The sequence below is a fragment of the Styela clava genome, chromosome 14 (genome assembly GCF_964204865.1).
Source record: "Styela clava chromosome 14, kaStyClav1.hap1.2, whole genome shotgun sequence".
Classification (NCBI taxonomy): Eukaryota; Metazoa; Chordata; class Ascidiacea; order Stolidobranchia; family Styelidae; genus Styela; species Styela clava.
This window is the reverse complement of record NC_135263.1, coordinates 1,133,509-1,154,581: the sequence shown is the minus strand read 5'-3', so window position 1 is coordinate 1,154,581 and position 21,073 is coordinate 1,133,509. Positions and strand designations below refer to the sequence as shown.

General features: G+C 36.8%; 1 protein-coding gene across 4 annotated transcripts; it reads right to left on the bottom strand.

Annotated features, from left to right (window-relative positions):
- Positions 1 to 354: 354 nt before the first annotated feature.
- LOC120326389 (uncharacterized) lies at positions 355 to 20,560 on the bottom strand. Of its 4 annotated transcripts, none has more exons than XR_013480283.1 (12): positions 20,373 to 20,560; positions 18,876 to 18,907; positions 18,358 to 18,394; positions 17,014 to 17,163; positions 15,583 to 16,230; positions 14,044 to 14,104; positions 13,539 to 13,561; positions 12,695 to 12,776; positions 11,772 to 11,909; positions 2,590 to 2,694; positions 2,267 to 2,369; positions 355 to 1,157 (listed from the first exon to the last, which is right to left on the bottom strand). XR_013480283.1 is itself a non-coding variant. In XM_078119753.1 (10 exons), the coding sequence occupies exons 1-10, from the start codon at positions 20,464 to 20,466 to the stop codon at positions 8,784 to 8,786; spliced, it is 1,875 nt and encodes a 624-aa protein (XP_077975879.1). In that variant the 5' UTR covers positions 20,467 to 20,557; the 3' UTR covers positions 7,282 to 8,783. The 4 variants fall into 4 exon arrangements, 1 of the variants encoding a protein (XP_077975879.1); XR_013480284.1 differs by lacking the exon at positions 2,267 to 2,369 and adding an exon at positions 1,649 to 1,842; XR_013480285.1 differs by lacking the exon at positions 2,267 to 2,369.
- Between the last annotated feature and the right edge of the window lie 513 nt (positions 20,561 to 21,073).

The window sequence follows — 21,073 nt, the reverse complement described above, 5'->3', positions numbered from 1 at the left end:
CAGAAGCCTATTAACTTTGGATAAATTACGTGTATAATTAGCGAGTTGTTATTTAATTAGTAATGGGACACACGGTGTCACTGTGGAGTAAAGAGCGCTGTTTCGGTTGATCCCCTAACTTTTGATCGATAAGTATTCGGTCTCCGACCGATATTCTTGTTAATATATTGCCGTTAGAAGCATCTGATTGATCGTGGATGCGGTCCCCACTATGTCGGGAGTTCGTTTGCCGTAGTACGAATGAAGCCATTAAGACAGATCCAGAGGCCCTCAAATTACCAGCTAACCATCTTCCCCAAGAGCTGCTCTCATTGTTCAAGGTATACTGATATCAAAACCTTGGAATGGAGAGGGCACTGTTCAAGATACTTTTATTAAGAATTGTCAAAAATGCAAAAAGGAAAACACAGTGGAATACAAATATTAACTATAGAAAAAAACTTATTCACAATCAAAATTTGAATTACGGTGCTAGCTCAACAATGATCTATTGTCAACCTTGCATTGAGCAAAGAACATATATTCAAAGTAGTACATGCACAACTGATAAGCAAACAATATTGTTTAGTCCATGTTTCGCACGTCTATAGAGACAAGGAGACGCAAATAAACCAACACTGGTTATCGAGCAGCGACACCCTACATGGGTCGTACACAACATGAACTGAAAAATAGGAAACCTAAATTACATTATATATATACAAATATTCACATAAATATATTTCTATATTAAAATTGCTCAAGTATGCGGAGGACAGTCTGGTATATTCAGAGATGCTCGTTCATATTAAAGAGAAACCTGGCTGAGACACTGGCAGCAATCAGAAGCCTTTTATACATGTGTATTAATTTTTGAAAATGGCTAACCAAACCATGCACTAATCGTTGTTGGGAAAACTAGCGGCATTAACCCGAGTCTGTCATTATCAAACTCTCGAAGTGACTCCAGCCATCTGAATGGAATTTCATTAATTGACTTGTCTCAAAACTTTGATGAATTGATCGCAAAATAGAGTTTATGGACTTCTTCTTGACTCTGTTGCCGTAATTAGTCCCAAACACAGAGATCAGATCATTGAATGATTTTCAAATGACCCACTAGTCAAGTTCTGAAGCACAGCACGCCACTTCCAACCGTTTCCCTTTATCATCATTGACTGAAACAAAAAGAGAGACATACTCAACTGTATGGACACACAAGTAATATAACAGTGTTCCCATATTTAAAAGAGTGAGTACTCCTCAAGTATCCATACCAAGACACCAGAACGTAGTATGTGTATCAGGTTAGGGCTAGGCCATAATTTCAAGTATAAATACTGCAGGAGTCTAACGTGGTACACATAATATGTTACGGAGTCCGCCATCTAGGTTCACATACTTCAAGAGAACCAAAAAGTGTTCCTATATATAAAAAAGTGTTCCCATGTATTTGAAATAAACAGAAATTTGGGGAAATATCGTGCCCCATAGAATATATGAAACTTCCACGATTAAGTACCAAAAATATGAAATTTATTGGTTTATTAATTGCAGAGAAAAATAATATTTCTTAACAATATTTAGAAAACAGACCCTGTTGCACAGCTTATCATTTTGGTGTGCTTTTCCGGGATCAGGTTGTGTAACAAATTACTCGATAAATTACCTTGAAATATAATTCAAGTATTAGACCAGTGGTTCCCAACCTTTTATATGAAATGGCTCTCTTGTGGAGGCTTTTAGCACTCATAGCCGCCCTGTTTATCATTCCAGTGGCATTTCTAATGTTATTATCATTGGTAGATTCCAAATCCCATTATGTTCAAACAATTCATGCTCGCAAAGAAAAAAAAAAACACCCTGTGAAATAAATTTACCAAGCAATGAAACTAGGAAGAACAGGGAGTTTTTTTAGTAAAAGGAAAAGTAAAATCTGTTTTGCGCCTGGCATGGTGGTGTTCTGAGGCCCGTTGTGGAAACCACTGTATTAGACACTAGCGTTAAATTTAGTTTTTGACATCATGGATATTGAAAAATCGATATCATTCAAATAGTGTGTTTCGACATAAGATACAACTAAATTGAATAATTTGCATGTGCTTATTATTGGCAATATACATGATTCATCATGTTTTACATGGATTTTATCATGTGAATTGTTTCGCAATGATTTGACTGCAGCAAAACCCTGCTCAGTAAAAACGAATGGTTTTGCTCCGTCTAAAGCAGGGGTTGTGCAACCTTGCGTTCCAAATGCGACCCACAATTTTAGATTATCTCTTACCCTTCTTTTTTTGGATATTCACATTTCTTTACTTTGAATATTCAAGCTCCATCCAAGTATTTTTCAACGTCTTTTTGAATGTAACATATTTTCACCTCAATATCTGTTATTCGTAGATCATTGTTAGCTAGTTAATTTTGAAATGAGACGCGAAACTTGACAAATTTTAAAAAGGGGGCACAATTACAAAGTTCAAGAACCACTGTTTTAGAACATCTGCAGAGTTGAGGAATTTGGTCGGAGCGAGAGGCATTTAAATGCATTGTATGAAAAACAATTTAATTTACTAATCCACAGACCGAATATAATAATATGTACTTTACCTTTCTAATTCATTCTCGTGCGGTTGAATCCAATCCAATTTGGTTTGAACTGGAGCTTCTCAAAACAAATTATCTTCAGGGCTTTGGTTGTTTCTATCTGTTTACCTAGTTGACAAAAAATATTGAAATCAGAAGTCTGATACAAAGTAAAAAATTGAAAAATACTCTTTTTCGCACCTTTTTGCACTATGAATGGGGAGGCTCTGTATGAGCAACGATTGATACATGTAAAGATAATATTTTCGAAGGGGCAGTTTCTTTTTGATTCGACGTGGCTTACACAATCCATTGTACACTGGGCTTCATTCAAAAGTCTTTTTAATTGTTTTACAAAAAGTTTTATAAATTTCAAAAGTGCTTATTCAAAGCAATTAACTTTATGCATATTTCATAACTTAAAAACATATTAAAAAAAGTGCCGAAAATTTTGCGGAAATATTTTGAAAACTCTCCCAAGGTTACATTTGGATTTATATGAACTGTTTGAAGTTGCCGACACTCCACACTGACTGAATTAAATAAAAAAAAATAAAAAAGTTAAAAAAAATGTACTTGCCTAATTCTTAATTATATTTTGACAATTAAAAAAAAAATGAAATCTCAAATGCAACAACTGTATTATAAAAGCACTGTCAAATGTCCCCAAAATTTACTTTGAAAAAAAAATAAAGGGCATAAAAAAAAGAAAAACACAACAAATTTGCATTTTCGTGTTTTTACAAAAACAGTACATGACGATCCTACATAAAGTATAAAAACGCTCATACCTTAGATTTGGTTGGTCTCTGCTCTGCTTGTAATGCTCGGACCATCGTAAAAATAATATCATACCCATATTATTTATATGCAAAGACGTTCAATGCTCAAGATAACTTGAGTAAAAATGAGAAATTTGCACAAAACATAAAAAGCAATCTGAAATTGAAAAGTTCAAAAAATGTTCCAACAAACTCCTTTTCATTACCCCCAAAATACAACATATGGATACAATATTCTTGCAGAAATAATTATTTTCATTAGCTTGACCCAAGTTAAAAACAACTCATATCTGGAAAAAAGAGCAAACAAAATAAAAAAAAGTGCTAAAAATGTTGCTGAAATATTTGGAAAACTGTCCTAAGGTTGCATTTGAATTTATGTAAACTGTTTGTTAATAAAGTTACCAATTCTCCAAAAAAAAGGAAAAATATTCCAGACTCTGATCAGCCCAAAAAAAGAAAATCAATGCAAAAACAAATATATAAAAAGGTTCATACCTTGGTCTTGATGGGCCTCAATTCAGTGATTACCATTCAAAAAATATGGGTTGTAGCATGGCCGCAAGGACCAACTTTATAAAAATGTAATTTTGCTGAAATAAACACTAAAATATTTTTAAAAAAATGATTTTTTAAAAATTGTTAGTGATACAAAAAAAATGGATAACCCAGTGATAGATCTAAAGAAAAAAATTTTCTGCTTAGTCAGCCAAAAACAATATGAAGGTAAATATAAAATGAGCATACACCTTGATTTTGGTGGACCAATAATTTTATACTGTAGTTCGATAGGTGTGATATGTAATCAGTTTCGCAGGAGTCTAAAGACTTGCTAATTATCAGCATTAAATATGGTGATTTGCTCAATTTAGTTGCAGTTTTGATTCCTGTTCCGTGGAACAGCAAGTTTATCTTTATTAGCAGTTACCCCTCTTATGAGTTTGATCATAGTAAAGGCAGTGAAACAGAGTTCATACGACTCAAAAGCCACCTCAGAATTGAATAGTATAGGACAGCGTTTCTCAAACATTTTTCGCCTCGTAACACCAAAAAACTAAAAGGTAGAACTGATGGTGGTTTCCAAATAATTTAGGTAATTTATGGTAAAATTAAAAAGTTCCCCGTAAACTTGACAATTAAAAAATTAGGCCTACGGTTAATGATATTGCACAGTTAACGAAAATTTCATGCTCACCATACGAGGACAAGGCTGTCCAGTCCGCCTGTTTAGATAGCAAAGCCTGTTTGGAGACAAATTTACTACCTAGAGTTGATGAAGTACGACCGAGATCGCCACGGCGACCATTTTAATCGCAATTTCGATCCCTGTTCTGCGGAACACGGTTCGAGAAACGCTGGTATAGGGCAAAATATACTAATAAAAAAAATTTGGTCAATTATTTGCAACATTAGGGATGCCTTACATCAAGTTTACCGGTATGCATTGTAAAATGGAGATAAATTAAAATAAAACTTATAATCGACATTGAACACAAAAAAATTACATACCTTAATCTTGATGGCCCTTTTAATTTGACAACGGCAAGTACTGAGATATAGCCAGTTCATCAAATGCTGAAGGTTTAAAGCCTTGGGTGACGAAAGAAGCCACTAACAAGACTAATTTGGGCAAAAAATAACCATTTGTTGAAAAAATAACCCTCGCTAATAAAAGCTCTGTAGAACTAGTCAGACCAAAATGAAAATTTTCACCCAATTATTTTAAATTTAAATATTAATTTGTCAACTTTAAAATATTACCGAATTACCTGGCACATTTCTCACCCAAAGCTGGATCTTATTAGGCCACAAAATTGTTTTTTCAAATAAATTTTTTACAAGAAATTTGCATTTTTGTTGTCAAAAAAATCATTACAAAATGATATAAAAAGCAAAATTCACTACGTAAATCTTGATGGCCAATATCAGTTACAACTTCTTAATTTTACCTATGGTGTCATTAGTGCTGATTCATGGTTGCAATTCAGTCAAAAAAAAATCAAATAAGGTTAGTGCTGACTCATGGATCCGTTCAGAGTCAAAAAGTTTCAAAAAATTAAATTGCATAAGAAGATTAATTAATCCTTATTAACCCTACAAACTATTTCACCAAAAAAAATCATCCAGTCCCGCCATAACAAAGAATAAATGGTGCTCCCGAAGTATGCGAACCAAGATGGCGGACATCGGAACGTAACATGAGTAACAGGTTAGGGTTAGGCCATAATTTTTTTCCAATTTTCCTTATTTTAGTCCTATTATCAGTTCGAAGACTAGCCAAGAGCCTCCCGTAGTATTTATACCTAAAATTATGGCCTAACCCTAACCCAGTACACATATTACATTCCGATGTCCGCCATCTTGGTTCGCATACTTCGGGAGCCCCGAATGAATATATAAAATAAGATCCCATACCTTAAAGTCTTGCAGATCATCAAGTCGATGATCACCCATTTTGACTGTGGTAGGAGTGACAAAATGTAGGTAGATCAGCACACAACAACATTAATCCAATCAAAAACAAAATTTGCCCAAAAAAATAGCTCAATAATCATACACTTCCCAGGTATATTGGAAATGGTTCAAAATTAATTATGTTTGATATTCTATATTTTTATTAAGTATATTAATCAGTGTTTTCAAAACTTTTTTTTTTCTGCCACGGAACTGCTTTTCATATCGCCTCGCGGAACACCAACATAGGTGGAATTGATAAGAAAAAAAGGTGCTCCCGAAGTATGCGAACCAAGATGGCGGACATCGGAACGTAACATGGGTAACAGGTTAGGGTTAGGCGATAATTTTTTTCCAATTTTCCTTATTTTAGTCCTATTATCAGTTCGAAGACTAGCCGAGAGCCTCCCGTAGTATTTATACCTAAAATTATGGCCTAACCCTAACCTAGTACACATATTACATTCCGATGTCCGCCATCTTGGTTCGCATACTTCGGGAGCCCCGAAAAAAATGTCATGCCATGTCCGCCTTTATGGTAGCAAGCTCCATCCACCCACTTGTTGCCAGTTGGGAGACAAATTTATGACCCAGAGTTGCTGAAGTATTGCCAAGGTCGCCATAAAAACCAATTTAGGTCTCATGGAACAGTTCGAAGAACCTCGCGAGCTTTTTTGCAACATTTTTGTCAAACTAGTGATGCTTGCTTTCAGTAACAAAGTGAATATTTTTCAGAAAACTGGTTAGAATTTGAATCATATTTTTTGACATCGACTCAACAACATTTTTAAACAGTTTTTCATTTGAAAAATTATCATTTCAAGCATTTGAATTATCACATTTAATTCCTGGAAACTATAAAATAGAAAATCAATGTTCATCTCGACTTTCCTGTATTTTCACAACAAACTCATCGACTATTGCATTCGCCGTTGAATACGGCCCATTTTAGAATATATACAATATTCCTTGTTTGAAAGAAATATTTTAAATTATCACAAAATACAAAAATCACAAAATAAAACTGCCCTACTGCTCAATACCCTTCCCAATTGACCACCAAAATGCTTTAAAATTAACATTATTTATTAGACATAACAATCACACAGATGTATTTACAAGTAAAAGCAATTTGAACTCCTCATAGGCTGAAAAGTTCTGGTGTGAGGGGGGGGGGAGAAACTTTTCTGCGACTTTATTTTTGCTAAAATTGAGTGAATTAAGTAAAAACGCAGTGTTTTTCTCATATCTCAGAATTTTAATTTGAGATTTAGTTATTACATAAACAAAAGAGTTTTTATCCTAAAACAGCAGTTGCCAAATGTTGGCCTGTTTTCCCCGAGTCGGACACAGAGCAGTCTTTTTACTTTCAAATACAAGAAAACCAATCACTGTTACCCTATAAATATTACTAGAGTCGGGCAACAAGCCATAAAAAGCTGGGAACCATTGTCCTAAACCATGGAAGTGCTTTTTCCTACATACAAATACATCGAAAAAATTGCATTTTCACCCCAAAATTCAAGAATTAGGAAAAATCCTTTATGTCCCCATGATATTCAACTTCAAATTTAGAAACTTGTAACAGATAAAAACCATGGTATAATTAAATGAACTTATTCTCCTCAATCGTGATTATAGAAAAAAAAAATGAACGATTTTACCTCAAAATGTAATTTGGCCAGAAGTCATTTATAAAATACCAAAAACCTTCCGGATAACATAAAAACAAACAATCATGAAAAAATGAATCATTATCTACCAATTACAACACACTTTTTATCATTCTGGGGGGTGATCATCATCAGTTTTCCTAAGATGAACTTCAAAAAATGAGATGCCAGGAAATTTCAGGTTTCCAGATATTCAGTTTCAAATTAAAAATAATCAAAAAACAAAAAAAAATATTAACCCTAAATCTTGGAATCACTGTTTTCCCATTGGAAAACAAAAACCGAAACGGCAGTGTTTCATCCTCTCCCAGAATATAATTTTTCAAATTATTAATATATTTAAAATCCGGTTTTGCTCTCATATCTCTCAATGTTTCACTTTGAATCAGAATAATATAACACAAAAACAAGAACGAAAATTAAAAAATTGTCCTGGAATAATTAAACAAGTCAGCACTTTTCCCGTCCAAAAACAACCCAAAAAAAGCAGTATTTCCCCCCGAAATATAGTTAAAATCTCTGTGTATAACCATTCAAACATGAATAAGAATTACGATATCAGGAAAATTTGATGTCTCCCGATATTAAACTTTGAATTCAAAATAATAATTATAGCATTAATTAATTATCCAAAACCAAAGTCATTGAAACCCCATTTTACATGAATATGTACAAAAAAATTAACAAATCTCTTTCGAAGTCTGGATTGTTTTCATTTGCTTTTCAGTTAAAATCGAGGGCCAGCCTGTATTGATTGGCCCCTTCCTGCCCCCGGTTTGTGCCCGGAAATCGTGGAGAAGGTGGCCTTGATAGAGTATTCTTGCAGCTGTACCCCAAAATGCCATATACATAAATTTGTACAAAAAAGTTCTCTTCCAGAGCCTGGGTTGTTTTTCAGTCAGTCTTCAGATAAAAACAAGGGCCAGCTGGCACAACTTTGAGCATTGATACCACCCCTGTATTGAAGTATTTCCAACCCCAAAAAGTCATTTACATAAATTAGAACAAAAAAAAAATCTGCAAGGGGTCTTCCCATGTCTGAGATTTGTTTTCATTCGGTCTTCAGTTAAAATCGAGGGCCAGTCGGCATAGGTTGGCCCCTTCCTGCGTCCCAACTTGGGATAGAAAATTGTGAATGGGGTGGCTCACTTGGTGGGGGGCATTCTTGCGGTTGCGCCACAAATTTTTGAGAATTGATACCCCTGTATTGAGGTTTTTTTCAACCTCAAAATGTCATTTACATAAATATGTACAAAAAAATCAACAAGATCTCTTCCCAAGTCTGAATTGTTTTTCAGTTGCTCTTCAGTTAAAATCGAGGGCCAGCCTGCATCGGTTGGCCCCGTCCTGGACCCCAATTTGAGCCCAGAAATCGTGGAGGTGGTGGCCCACTAGGCGGAGGGTATTCCTGTGGCGGTGCCCCAAAATTTGAAGCATTGAAACCCCCTGTATTTGCCCCCTGATTTCCAAATCGAGGTCGGGCCCCAAAATTTTTTCCAATATTCCCTCCCCCAAAACCAGTATTTGACTGGTTTTTGAAGCTGGTAAGATTGGTATTAAAACCTTTGTTACCAGAATTAAACTGGTTACCACCATAACCAGTACTGGTATTTTTATTACCATAACTTTGACTGGTACCAGACTGGTTACCGAATGACTGGTTAGCATTCTGATTGCCGAAACCAATGCTTGATTTGATATTAGAACCATAACCACCAGATTGGTTGAAATTTTGGGGTTTGTTTTGGCCCCCAAACGAGCCGTTTTTATTCAACCCCCAATTTTGTTGGGTAACGTTGCCTACTTTTTGTATATTGCTGGTTCCACTAAATGAAGTTCCTGACTTCGTTTTATGCTGCAAACTCGCGTAATGTGCGGACGCTCCACTAGAATTGATGGAAATCTTGCAAACTGAGCACCTGGAATTTATCGTCAGTGTGAGGGGGAGAAAAAACAAAAATTAGTGGAAACGAAAAATAAAAAAAAAACATGAAAGAATTCAAAAATTGATCGTATACTATGAGTCTGTGCATATTGTCCCGCCTCAAAGCTTCAGATGTATTCCAAAAAATAATGTATAGGTGGTTGGACTAAAATATGTCACATTATAATGGTCTTGAGAGCTTATGTCAGTGATAACTTCAAATATATACACCAGGGTGGTCCAAACCCAGGGCCGCGGGCCATATGTGGCCAGACGCTTCATTATCTGTGGCCCACGTCACATTCGGAGAGTAATCAAAAAATCGCATTTTGTGTTGTTTCTTTCGTAATAAAATTATTCAGAATTATTTTTGCCATATTGTTACATCACTAATGTCACTGAATGTGTTATGACTAGCTGAGGCACTTAGCAAAGTTGAATGATGTGCTTGGCAGTCTAAATTATTATCTGGCTTTCTATCTTTTTGGTCGGGAATATATGCTAACAATATAGGCAGCATAGAAAACTAAAAATAGAATGCGGAAATTGCACGGTTTACCTGTTCTTGGCAATATTGTTGCCCGCGAACAATGCAAACATAATTTTGTGGCCGGCGGAGCCGACAACCTTGGACTACCCTGATATACACCATTATCAATCAAGTGGGAGCTGAAATTTCTCAACAGACATGAAAAGCATAAAAATAATACAAGTCTGGAGAAATTAGTCAAAAATAAGCGAGAAGGGGGGGGGGGGGGGGGGGGGATGAAAAAAAAAACTAATAAAACGCTTAACGCATCTATTAAGGTGTCCATAGCATTACAATCTTGAAAAACCTATTTCCGCCTATTAAATGACACAGAAACAAAGAAAAATAAATTATACGTAGAATGAAAAAAAAATTGATTCAAATTTGTGCCCATTTTTTTTGGTTAAAAAGTCCAGACCCAACTATATACATATATATGCAAGGTGTGGCTACATATTAAGTTCTTCAATAATTAACTGATTACTGAAATAATTTATTATAGTATATATACACCGTATGTCCCAGCAAATATGTCTACCCGGCAAATAAGACGAAGCCTATTTTTAGCACTGAAAAAGGGGTTTTTCCATACAGCCCTCCAAAAAGATGGGCAGAAAAATTGCTTCTCTGTTGGTCAGTGAAACACTAATATGTATCAATAATTTTATATTGTTATAACCAGGTCACGCTTGTTTCAGGTAGAATAATACTCACAGCATTAATTCTTAACAATAAAGGGTAATTTTGATCCTTTTGAACAACCCATTGATAAAAACTTTGAAATAACTTATATGGTATGATAAGAACTTCGTTGTACGTCCATGAGTTAGTTAACAGCTGTGTTTTCCAGTCTGGTGTCGTTGAAAAATAAGCAGACCCCAGAAAAAATAAAATAAGCATACCCGCCTAATAAGATGACCCCCCCCCCAAAAAAAAATCAGGTAAAAAAATTGGGTCTAGAAAAGCGATTTTACAGCCGGGAAATACGGTAGACGTTCCAAATGAGTTTACACTTGTGTGCTTGGCAATAGACTAATACATAACGAAACTATCAAGGCAAGACCCATGTTGGAGATTGTAATAAAACAAAAATGCTTCGTTCTGGGAAGGTATATGTGGTGATGTCCAAAAAGTTGTTTTTCTATATTTATATAAAAAATGCTTTTTTTTAAATAATGTTTTCAGTGATTGGTGTAAAATTTAGTGTATTGATATTTTATTATATACTAGAAAAATATCTAAATCATTTTTTTATAACTATCTTTTCTAGAACGCAAGACTAGACTGAATTGAAAAAAAAACTTCAATACATTTTGAGCTGCATGTTCTTTCGAGATATTTTAAGGAGAGAAAACATTAAATTGCAATTTGACCAATGGGCAAGTCAGACAATTAGGCGCTCCAGAAGTATGTGTACCTATATGTAGGTATCTAATTTTTGTTTGCCTACTTTACATCAAGTTGTATAAAGGGACTAAAACCTATGGGCAGAGGGTATATTCACTTGGCTAACACAGACTGTCCCCGAACACGTAATAGAAGTAAAAAAAAAAAGAAAATCTGAATAAGATTATGGCCTAACCCTATCCTGGCACAAATACTACAGGAGTACCGACATTTATTTCACCCCATAGCCATAAGATAACCTTCCCCCACCACACAAGAAAAAATGTGTGCCCTTTCTGCTTTTTTAAAATTCAAGTTTGGTGAATACATGCACATAATGTTTTGTGATCCAACCCCTTGATGGATATATATATATAAGATATGACTGCCTTTTTCCTTTTAACAACAAGTTTCAAAATCATAAAAGTTTTTACATTCAATAATAAACCAAGACTCACCAGATCATGTTATTATTATTCAGTCCCTTGTTGGCAGTGTTATTCCCCCAGGTTGATCCTCCCCCAGACATAGTGGTTGCTCCTCCTCGCTGGCCGCCTCGAGCACCCCTCGCACCAGTGAAGTTGCCACCTCTGCCCCTGTAATAGAGAAAAATTGTTAAAATTCGCTGAACAAGAATTCCTTCTTCCTCTTAGAATGAAAATTTTGGGGGCTCCCGAAGTATGCGAACCTAGATGGCGGACATCGGAATGTAATATGTGTACTAGCTTAGGGTTAGGACATAATTTTAGAAAAGAGGAAAATTTTTTTGTTTTTGTTTTTTTTGTTTAATGACTTAATACGATAACTAGAATTCGGTTGGAAACCGAAGACTTATCGATCGAAGGTTAGGGGATCCCTAAAACAGTGGTCCTACTCCATAGTGACACCGTGTGTCCCATCACTAATTAATTAATAACTCGCTAATTATAAGACCTAATCCATCCAAAATCAATAGGCTTCTGATCCGAGCTATGATAAATACACATGCAAAATTTGGAGCAGATTGAACCCCGCTTTCGTGAGATATCGTGTGCATCTAACAGACAAACAAACAAATACCTATCAACATACTTACCGATCTTAAGATCGATAAGTAATTACTCGTGCCTTTTGCTTCATTGATAGCCTGACAGGAAAAGTCAGTTTTCAGTAAATCGTTCAAGAATAGAGTAAAATGGTAATGGAAATATCCTAGGGATTCATGTCTCACGGCAAATGCGCAAAATTGCATTTGAAAAAAAAAATTTGGGGAGGGCCATCGCCCCGCAGGCCCTTCTAAACCTATGACTAGAAATTTGTTGATATTAAGTTGTATTAAAATTGAATTAATTGTAACAATGACAAATCTTATTAACCCTGTAACAGAAATTAACCCTCTTACCGATTATTAGACCCAACATTGTCACCGTATGGTTTCGGCCTTTCGAACCCTTTGTTGAATCCAACTTGCATTTTGCCTCCACCTGTACAAAGTAAGAAATTTGATAAAAAGGATTTTGAACTGAAAGTTTCGGCGCTCCTGAAGTATACGTACTAAGATGGAAGAGACCTGAACGTAGTATGTGTAACAGGTTAGGGTTAGGCCATAATTTTATCCCAATTTTTTTATTATAGTTCTATTACGAGTTCGGGGGCTAGCCAAGTGACTATCGTAGTATTTGTACCTGAAATCATGGCCTAACCTGGTACACATACTACGTCCCAGGGGTCTTGCCATCTTGGCACACATACTCCTGGAGTACCATAGTTTTTCCACGACCTTCAGCTAAGTAGAATCCATTTCCTCATCGCTATTTACCTGATTGTATTAGATCAGTGGTTCAAGTTGATTGACCGAGGGACAAAATTAGAAGCGGGAGGATGTTCGCGGGCCTGAAGCGCCCTCAAGGGGCCAATACCGATTAATTATACTGTTACGAATATACACATACTTAATCTGTGATAATGATGTAACAATTGGCGGACCTCCTGAAGTATGCGCACCAAGATGGCACACGACCTGAACTCAGGTTGTGTACCAGGTTAGGGTTCAGGTTATGTGACATCTTGGTGCGCATACTTCAGGAGCACTCAATTGGCGGTATCTAGAACGAAGGTTGTAAAACTATTTCACTTAAGTTTGACGAACCACATTAAATCTTGATGCGGGCCGTGATTGGCCCACAGGCCGCGGTCAGTTTTAGATCGATTGGAATCGACACAAGTGGAAATATGAACAAACTCACCCTGGTTTTGTCCATAGCTAGACCTGAAAAAAAAATCAACAATTAGATATTTTGAGACAATGTCAAAATCAAGAATCATATATCTACTTCCGAGAGGTCTCTCGTGCTTTTTACGAGGCGCTTTCACTCTGAACAAGGCCCTAAACCAGCAGCCACTGATGCACCGAAGCTCTCTCTTGGTATGTATTGCCTACTCTATTTACAAGGGGTTAGACGATGGGGGGGGGGGTTGAAATTTGTAATGGCCAAGTTATACTGTAACAACAAGCGAAACAGTGCTTGTGGATCTAAAAAGCATTCGGAGGTATGAAAAATTGCATATCTATGATACAGAAAAATGCTTTTTTATTTATTTTCTCATTTCAAAAAAAGGGGTCGCACTCAAAGGAGTCCACACCTTGCTACGCCCCTGTTTATTTATCATACTCGGGATAAGGTGATGGCCGTGGTATTTGCGCTTTGACGAGTCTCTTCGCTTTAAAAAAATAAAATAAAAAAAACTTACGTCTGGTTTTCATTATTGTTGTTGTTCCCAAATCCACTGCTGAAATTATTATTTTGAGCACCTGGTTATATAAAAAGACCACAGTTCAGTGAACAATGTAAGTGAAAAAGTTTTCTGGAATTGTGTGAAACTGATACCCATAAATATAGACCATTTGTTCGAAAGTATTATGGCATAGCGGGCAGCCCAGCTGTTTGACATTTAACCACGGCTGTATTGATTGGCATAAGCTAGTTACACAGGGGTTCTCAACCTGGGGTTCGCAAACCCCAAGGGGTTCACAAGAAAAATTTCAGGGGTACTTGGATGACAATCGAGTTTTCGTGTGTTGCTTTTTTTTAATATCCTTTAACGAATAAAGTAACTACAAGAGGAAAATAAATACCAATTGAAACTCAGCGTACATTTTCCCTGATCTTACGTTGTTATGATTGTGACGCAACAATGTGAAATGCACGGCTTGGCAGTCGTTGCAGCAAATTGTTAGACAATATATCAAAATTCAGTTTGGTGTTACTGGGGGTTCACGTTGATTGTTTCGTGTCTCGGGGGTACTTAACAGAGAAAAGGTTGAGAACCCCTGAGCTAGTATATAGGTTCACAAGGAATCCATACGAAGCCCAAGGGTTTCTGTGAGAGAAACCAAGGGGCTCTATAAGCTATTCATTTACTAATTAAAATATTGACTTGACTAATTTATAACTGCCTAAAGAAGTAAAAACAGCATTAACAAAATTTGACAGCGGTAAATACATCCAAGTCACTAAATAAAGTAATTTTAATTTACTCAGGAACATTAATCAGTGTGTTGTTTTTATAAATTTATAGCAGGGCTCTGCGGTGTGGCTCACTGGGCTAAGCGTTAAAGATACGCTCGCCACCGCACCTCTAATTACTCTGAGTGGGTTCGCAGGTTCAAATACCATGCAGGGATGGTTATGTGCGAGATGATTGCTGGATTCCTTGCCGTTGTTAGGTGGTTCAACGGTTACGGCATCCCGCTGGTCGGTTACGGCTTCCTCCACCACCGAGTCCATGCTTCCGAAAACAAACAATATAACTAATCCCATACCCGACTTGGAATGGTAACCGGACAAGAGGCCGAGGTCCACCATATGGATAAGCCATCTTATCGGCTTTCCTCTCCCCCGGGTTAAATATGTAAATCCTATCCTATCCTCTGTAACTAAAAGTCGACCTTTTCAGGGTTCCCATAACAAAAAATTTTTGGAAACCCCTGATCTAGAAATCTTGGGAGTCAGGATTGCCTTTTCAGGCTAGCCTTAGTCAGGAGACAAAGTCAGAAATGAGTTCAAATTTCACACTTTTGAAGGTGGAATTTGAAGAAGGCATGTATGTGCCTTTTGTTAGCAAATTCAGTTCGTGAAAAAGTTAGTTTAGTTGAAGATTCAGTTTGTCAGAAGTTAAATTAAATGCAATAAATTAGGTGTCAAAGTCGTGTGTAAAAATCCTGAACTCCACGGCTCCCACTGCTGATAAATATTTTACTGTATTCAAGCCATTTAAAAAAAATTTTACCTCTCGTTGCAACCCTTGCTCCTCTCTGTCCGACCCCTCGTACACCCCCTCGAAACCCAGCCCCTCGACCCCTTGTCGGCTGTGATTGGTTAAAACTGTTATTTTGGGGTTCGTCCTCCTCGTTGTCGTAACTTCCCCAATTTCCTCCCCCACTGCTTGGTGTGGTTGTTTGGCCTCTGGCTATTCCTCCCCGGGGCCCCAAATTTCCCCTTGTTGACCCCCTCCCTCGCGTGGCCACTGGTGCAGACCCCCCTCTATTTCTTAAATTGGGGTTTATAGTCGGTTGGGTATCATTGCTACCCCAACTGCTTGTAGGGGCAGAGCTAGGGGCGACTGAACCCCCACGACCTCTAGTACTAGGTCCACCCCTTCCACGACCCAAGGAACTTGAACCCCCTCTTGAAAGACCCATTTGTCCACCCCTACCCCCTCTTTGTTGATTGTTTGCCCCTCCACGTGAAGAATTTGCACCCCCTCCTAGGGAATTCCCCCTCCCTCTCCCAGCGGGACTCCCTACATTGGCATTAGGTGCCCGATTTGGCTTTGATGCGACAAGTTTTGAAGCATGCTCGTAGCCGTTATAATGATCGTAGATTTGGGATAGAGAAGTCAGATTTGTGCCACAGAGACTGCATTTGTCTGTTTTGACTGAAAAACAAGAAGAAATAAGATTTAGAATCATGGATGTTCAAAACTGAATGTTTTTCTATACTGAATACATTCTGAAAAATATTTTTAAATATTGAATACATTCTAAATTGGGGCAATTTCATGTGGAAAATAACATGAATCACTATATCTCCTTTTTGATCATGTCTAAAACGTTACAATATATAGGTCATTGGTTTCTTTGAGTTGTTTATTATCAGTCACTAATATTAAGCCATTTGTAGGGACAGCCATCATAAGGACCTGAATCTCTTTGATTTGGCAATGCCTATCAAACTTCTTTGCATCCAAGTTAAGGCACCGCAAGTGGAGGTCATTATACCGTTTCAAAAGCTAGGACATTCCCAACAGGGGGCCCCTAGCCCTTCAAAGAGGCAACAGAGCAGTTGAAGAAGCAGTTTCATTTTATAAGAAAACTCGGTACTCCTGAAGTATTCGCACCAAGATGTCGCACAACCTGAACCTTAATCTGGTATACAACCTGAGTTCAGGTAGTGCGCCATCTTGGTGCGCATACTTCAGGAGGTCCGAAAACTCCCCCGTTCTTCCTAGTTCTATCGATTTCAGAGGATTATTTCACTTTGTTGAGCATGAATTGTTAGAACATAATGGGGTTTGGAATCTACCAATCAAAATACCACTATAAATACCACTGAAATAATAAACAGGGAGGCTATGAGTGCTAAAAGCCTCCGGAAGGGGGCCACGACCCATAAAAGGTTGAGAATCACTTTGCTGGTACATAAATTTAAGCTCACTCACCATATCTCTCCATGAAATGCAATTCCATTCTCCGTCTGTGCACCTTTCCATTGAAATGATCGGAGGCACCTTTCAAATTTTCTAAACTTTCGTCGCAGATGTCACATTTGATTGGATTGTTCAATGTCGCTGGGTCTACAGACGGCTCTTCTGAAAAAATATGAAACGAGTGTCAGTACAACATATCGCCACAGTGAAAGCAAAGTAGCTAATATCAAATTATTCAGAAATGGACTTTATCATCTTCCATCATTATGGACCAACCAGAGACCATGGGTTTCAAGTCTGTGCCTGTTTGGTTTTGATTTAAGATCAATGGTTCTCAAAACGTGTGGTGCTCCCCACAAGGGGGCGCATAGACAATTTTTTGAGGGGGTATGAAGCTAACTAAAAAATTTTTTTTAGATTTAATCATGCCCAGTTTATTTTGAATACTCAAATTTCTTAATTTTGGATATTTACGTTCCATCACTTCCATCCACATATTTTCAATGTGTTTTTTAATCAAAACATACTTTCGCCTTACTGTTTGTTATTTGTAGCTTATAGTTAGGATAGGATTTACATATTTATCCCGGGGGGGAGAGGAAAGCCGATAAGACGGCATATCCATATGGCGAACCACGGCCTCTCGTCCGGCTACCATTCCAAGTCGGGTATGGAATTAGTTATATTGTTTGTTTTCGGAAGCAAGGACTTGGTGGTGGAGGAAGCCGTAACCGACCAGCGGTTACGTGAATCACCCAACGACGGCGAGGAGTCCAGCAATCCTCTCGCACATAACCATCCCTGCATGGGATTCGAACCTGCGAACCCATGCAGAGTAATTAGAGGTGCGGTGGCGAGCGTATTCCTAACGCTTAGCCCGTTGAGCCACACCGCCGCGCTAGTTATTTTTAAGGTGGGGTGAGAGACTTGACGAATTCTAAAAAGGGGAAGTGGCCTAAAAAGTTCGAGAACCACTGTTTTAGAGAGTGACTCATGGCCATTTTTAGGTTTGGGGCTATTGAAACCAAACTATTTTATAAACCTTAATAAAATGTGACATAAATTAATTCGGTTCAACTGGTGCGAAAATTATGCGAAAGGGCTAATGACAGTTCCAAATACAGTTATATTGACAGTAACTGGGAATTAGTTGATAAAAGTAAAAAATAAAAGTGAATAAATTATAACACTGACTGTTACAGAAATTAAATTTTCATTCATAAAATTCATCCTGATTACCATGCTAGTAAAATTTAATCCCAAAAATGTTTTACAAACATGATATTTTGGATTTTCGTAAACACAAATTAGAATTCTAGAATGATAAACTATCCAGACATGAAAATTTGTTCTCACCTTTTACATTGGTCGTCGTTGAAGTTACAGCGGGTTTCTAAAATAGAATAATTGAAGAATTTTTTAGTTTGTTGATAATTACTTGAAAAAAAGTCAATATAGTAACTACCAGGCGATTGGGCATACAAGTCTGATGGTTTTTTAAAGTTTTTGAACAGCTTTTCACAGTTTATGCACATTTTTGTTAGGTTTTTCACTGTTTTTGCAAGTTTCTGAGGGTTTTAGCATGTTTTTGATAGTATAAGTTGATTTTGACACCATAATCAGCATGAAAAACGATAAAAAAAAATTGATAAAAATAAAATAAATAAAACTGTTTACAGAATCAGGAAAGCGAACAAAAACCAACGTACATATGTTAGATTGAAAGTTGTTGTCCAATGAAGTGGTATGAGTTCGCGCTCACCCAAAAGTAGTAAGTTAATTAAAACACTCACACATACTGCATACATACAATCATGCTACAAAATAAATTTGGAGGAGAGAAAAAAAAAGAATAGCAATTAATAAAATTTTACCTTTACTGGCGTTGGTGCTTTCTGTTGTGCAGCTGTAGAAGAGAATGAAATTATAAATAAAAAATCAACCAGATAAAAAGTGAAAAATCCCATTTTTGAAAATGCTCAAATTATTTAGCGTGTTGGGGCTTTAATCCATAAGGTGTCCCTGTTTTCAAGAATATATGAGAAAATGTAACATATATTCTCGAACATTTTTGAAGAAAAATTTTTATGAACATTTGTTCATTTGTCTCAAAACTTTATTGAGTTCAAGTTTATTTCGACTCCATAATCAGAATAACAAGAAATAAAATGATTGATAAAAACAAAACAAATAAATAAAAACTGATTATGAAAATCAGGAGAGCAATCAAATCCTTTGACATGGTTTTAAACGGACAGAATATAAAATGGAATGTTTTGGCCAGAAGTGGTACGTGTTCACTCAACTAAAATTATTTCACACACGCTACCGCGCCAGTCTGGATTTCATGGCCTTTTCGAACGAGAAATCGGGCGTGCAATCAGAAATTCCCGCGTGCAAATAAGAATTTCTGGCGTGCAATTATAGTTCACGGCGTGCAAAACAACTGCGCCCGCTAAACTGATTTCGACCTAAGATACCTCTCAATACATCCGCGTAAAAATAAGTTGGATCATAGCAAAAATGGACGTTTGACCTTTGACCCCCAAAACATCATTTCTATATTTTGTCACTAATTTTGAGAGTGTTTGTGCGACTTTAGATACCGGTACTGTTCAGTACATCCGTGTAAAATTATTGTATTAAAAATACGCTGAATCAGAGCCATAACTGACCAGCGTCGGTGAGGAGGCGATTTTTCTCACGGGATTCCTATCATTCAACACGATATGGTGTTTTTTGCTTCGCATTTTTCGATCAGGCCAAATCTTGCAAGCAAGTATTAGTCGACAATTGTAAAGTTATAATTTTTTGGCATCTTTATATTACTAAATTATTGATTTAAAAACTATTTAAACCGATTTACATTGGTGAGCAATTGCAAATTTTTGGCGTGCAAAATTGAATTCGCTCGCGTGCATTTTTGTGGAGCGCTAGCGCCCTCGGGCGTGCATCTGCCATGGAATCCAGTCTGGCTACCGCGCACCCACACAACCACAGAGAAATTATAGAGTAGGAAAATCAAATTACAAACTATGAATATTGGGGTATAGTTTATTACCACAAGTACTTCCGGTGGGCGTAGCATACGAATCCCTATCGCCAGCGGTCTATGCCTAACGTCTGAACATCAGAAAGTCACCGGTATAAGTATAAGTTTATTTCGACTCCATAATCAGCAAAACAATAAAATGAATGGTAAAAATAAATAAATAAAAACTGATTATGAAATCAGGAGAGCGAACAAAACCTTAGATAAGGTTTAAAACGTACAGAATGTATATAAGATGGAAGGTTTTGCCAAGAAGATGTGGTACGTGTTCACTCACTCACGGTACCGGTAATGAATGAATTATTTCAAATATGAAAACCTTTTTTTGCTTCTTGTTGTTTTTTAAGTTCTTCGATTTTCTTTTTTACTTGTTGTCCAACTATTTCCCCATCGATTCCTAGTCCCTTATCCATGTTTTATGCTTTCAATTTCGACGGATTTACGTTTACCTGGAAACTCTCTCTCTCTCGTAACCTTTAGCGTGAGCCGACCGTGGCAATAGCGAGAAAGCACGAGACGCAAATTGCGGTACAATTTAGTGATGCCAGATTTTTACGCGATTATATAGTACGAGAAGAGAGAGAGATTAATTTTTCAGTCAACAAAAATAAATTAACAGTCATCGTAATAAGTAATAAATTAGTTTGGTATAGACAGGAGGGAGTGATACGACCAGACGGTCATTAAAGTCAACTCCCCCCTTCAAGCTATTATGTTTAAGATTCACAGCTTCAGATAACTAAATATTGGGGTGGGTGGAACATTCTAGAATTTAAAATTATATTCTTAAAATGAAAAAGAATAAAATTGGGATGGAGAATGCTAGAATAAATCATTTTTATTTGTTTATGTGGAGCGGGATTTCAAAATCTAAAAAGATTCCAAAGGTTACTGAATGAATTTACATAATCTATACGCATATGCGATGAATTAGCAGAAATGCTTTATTTCATGGCATAGGTACGCATCGAATATATAACAAACATCATCTGCTTTGATGCTGTCTAGTTAACAAAAAAA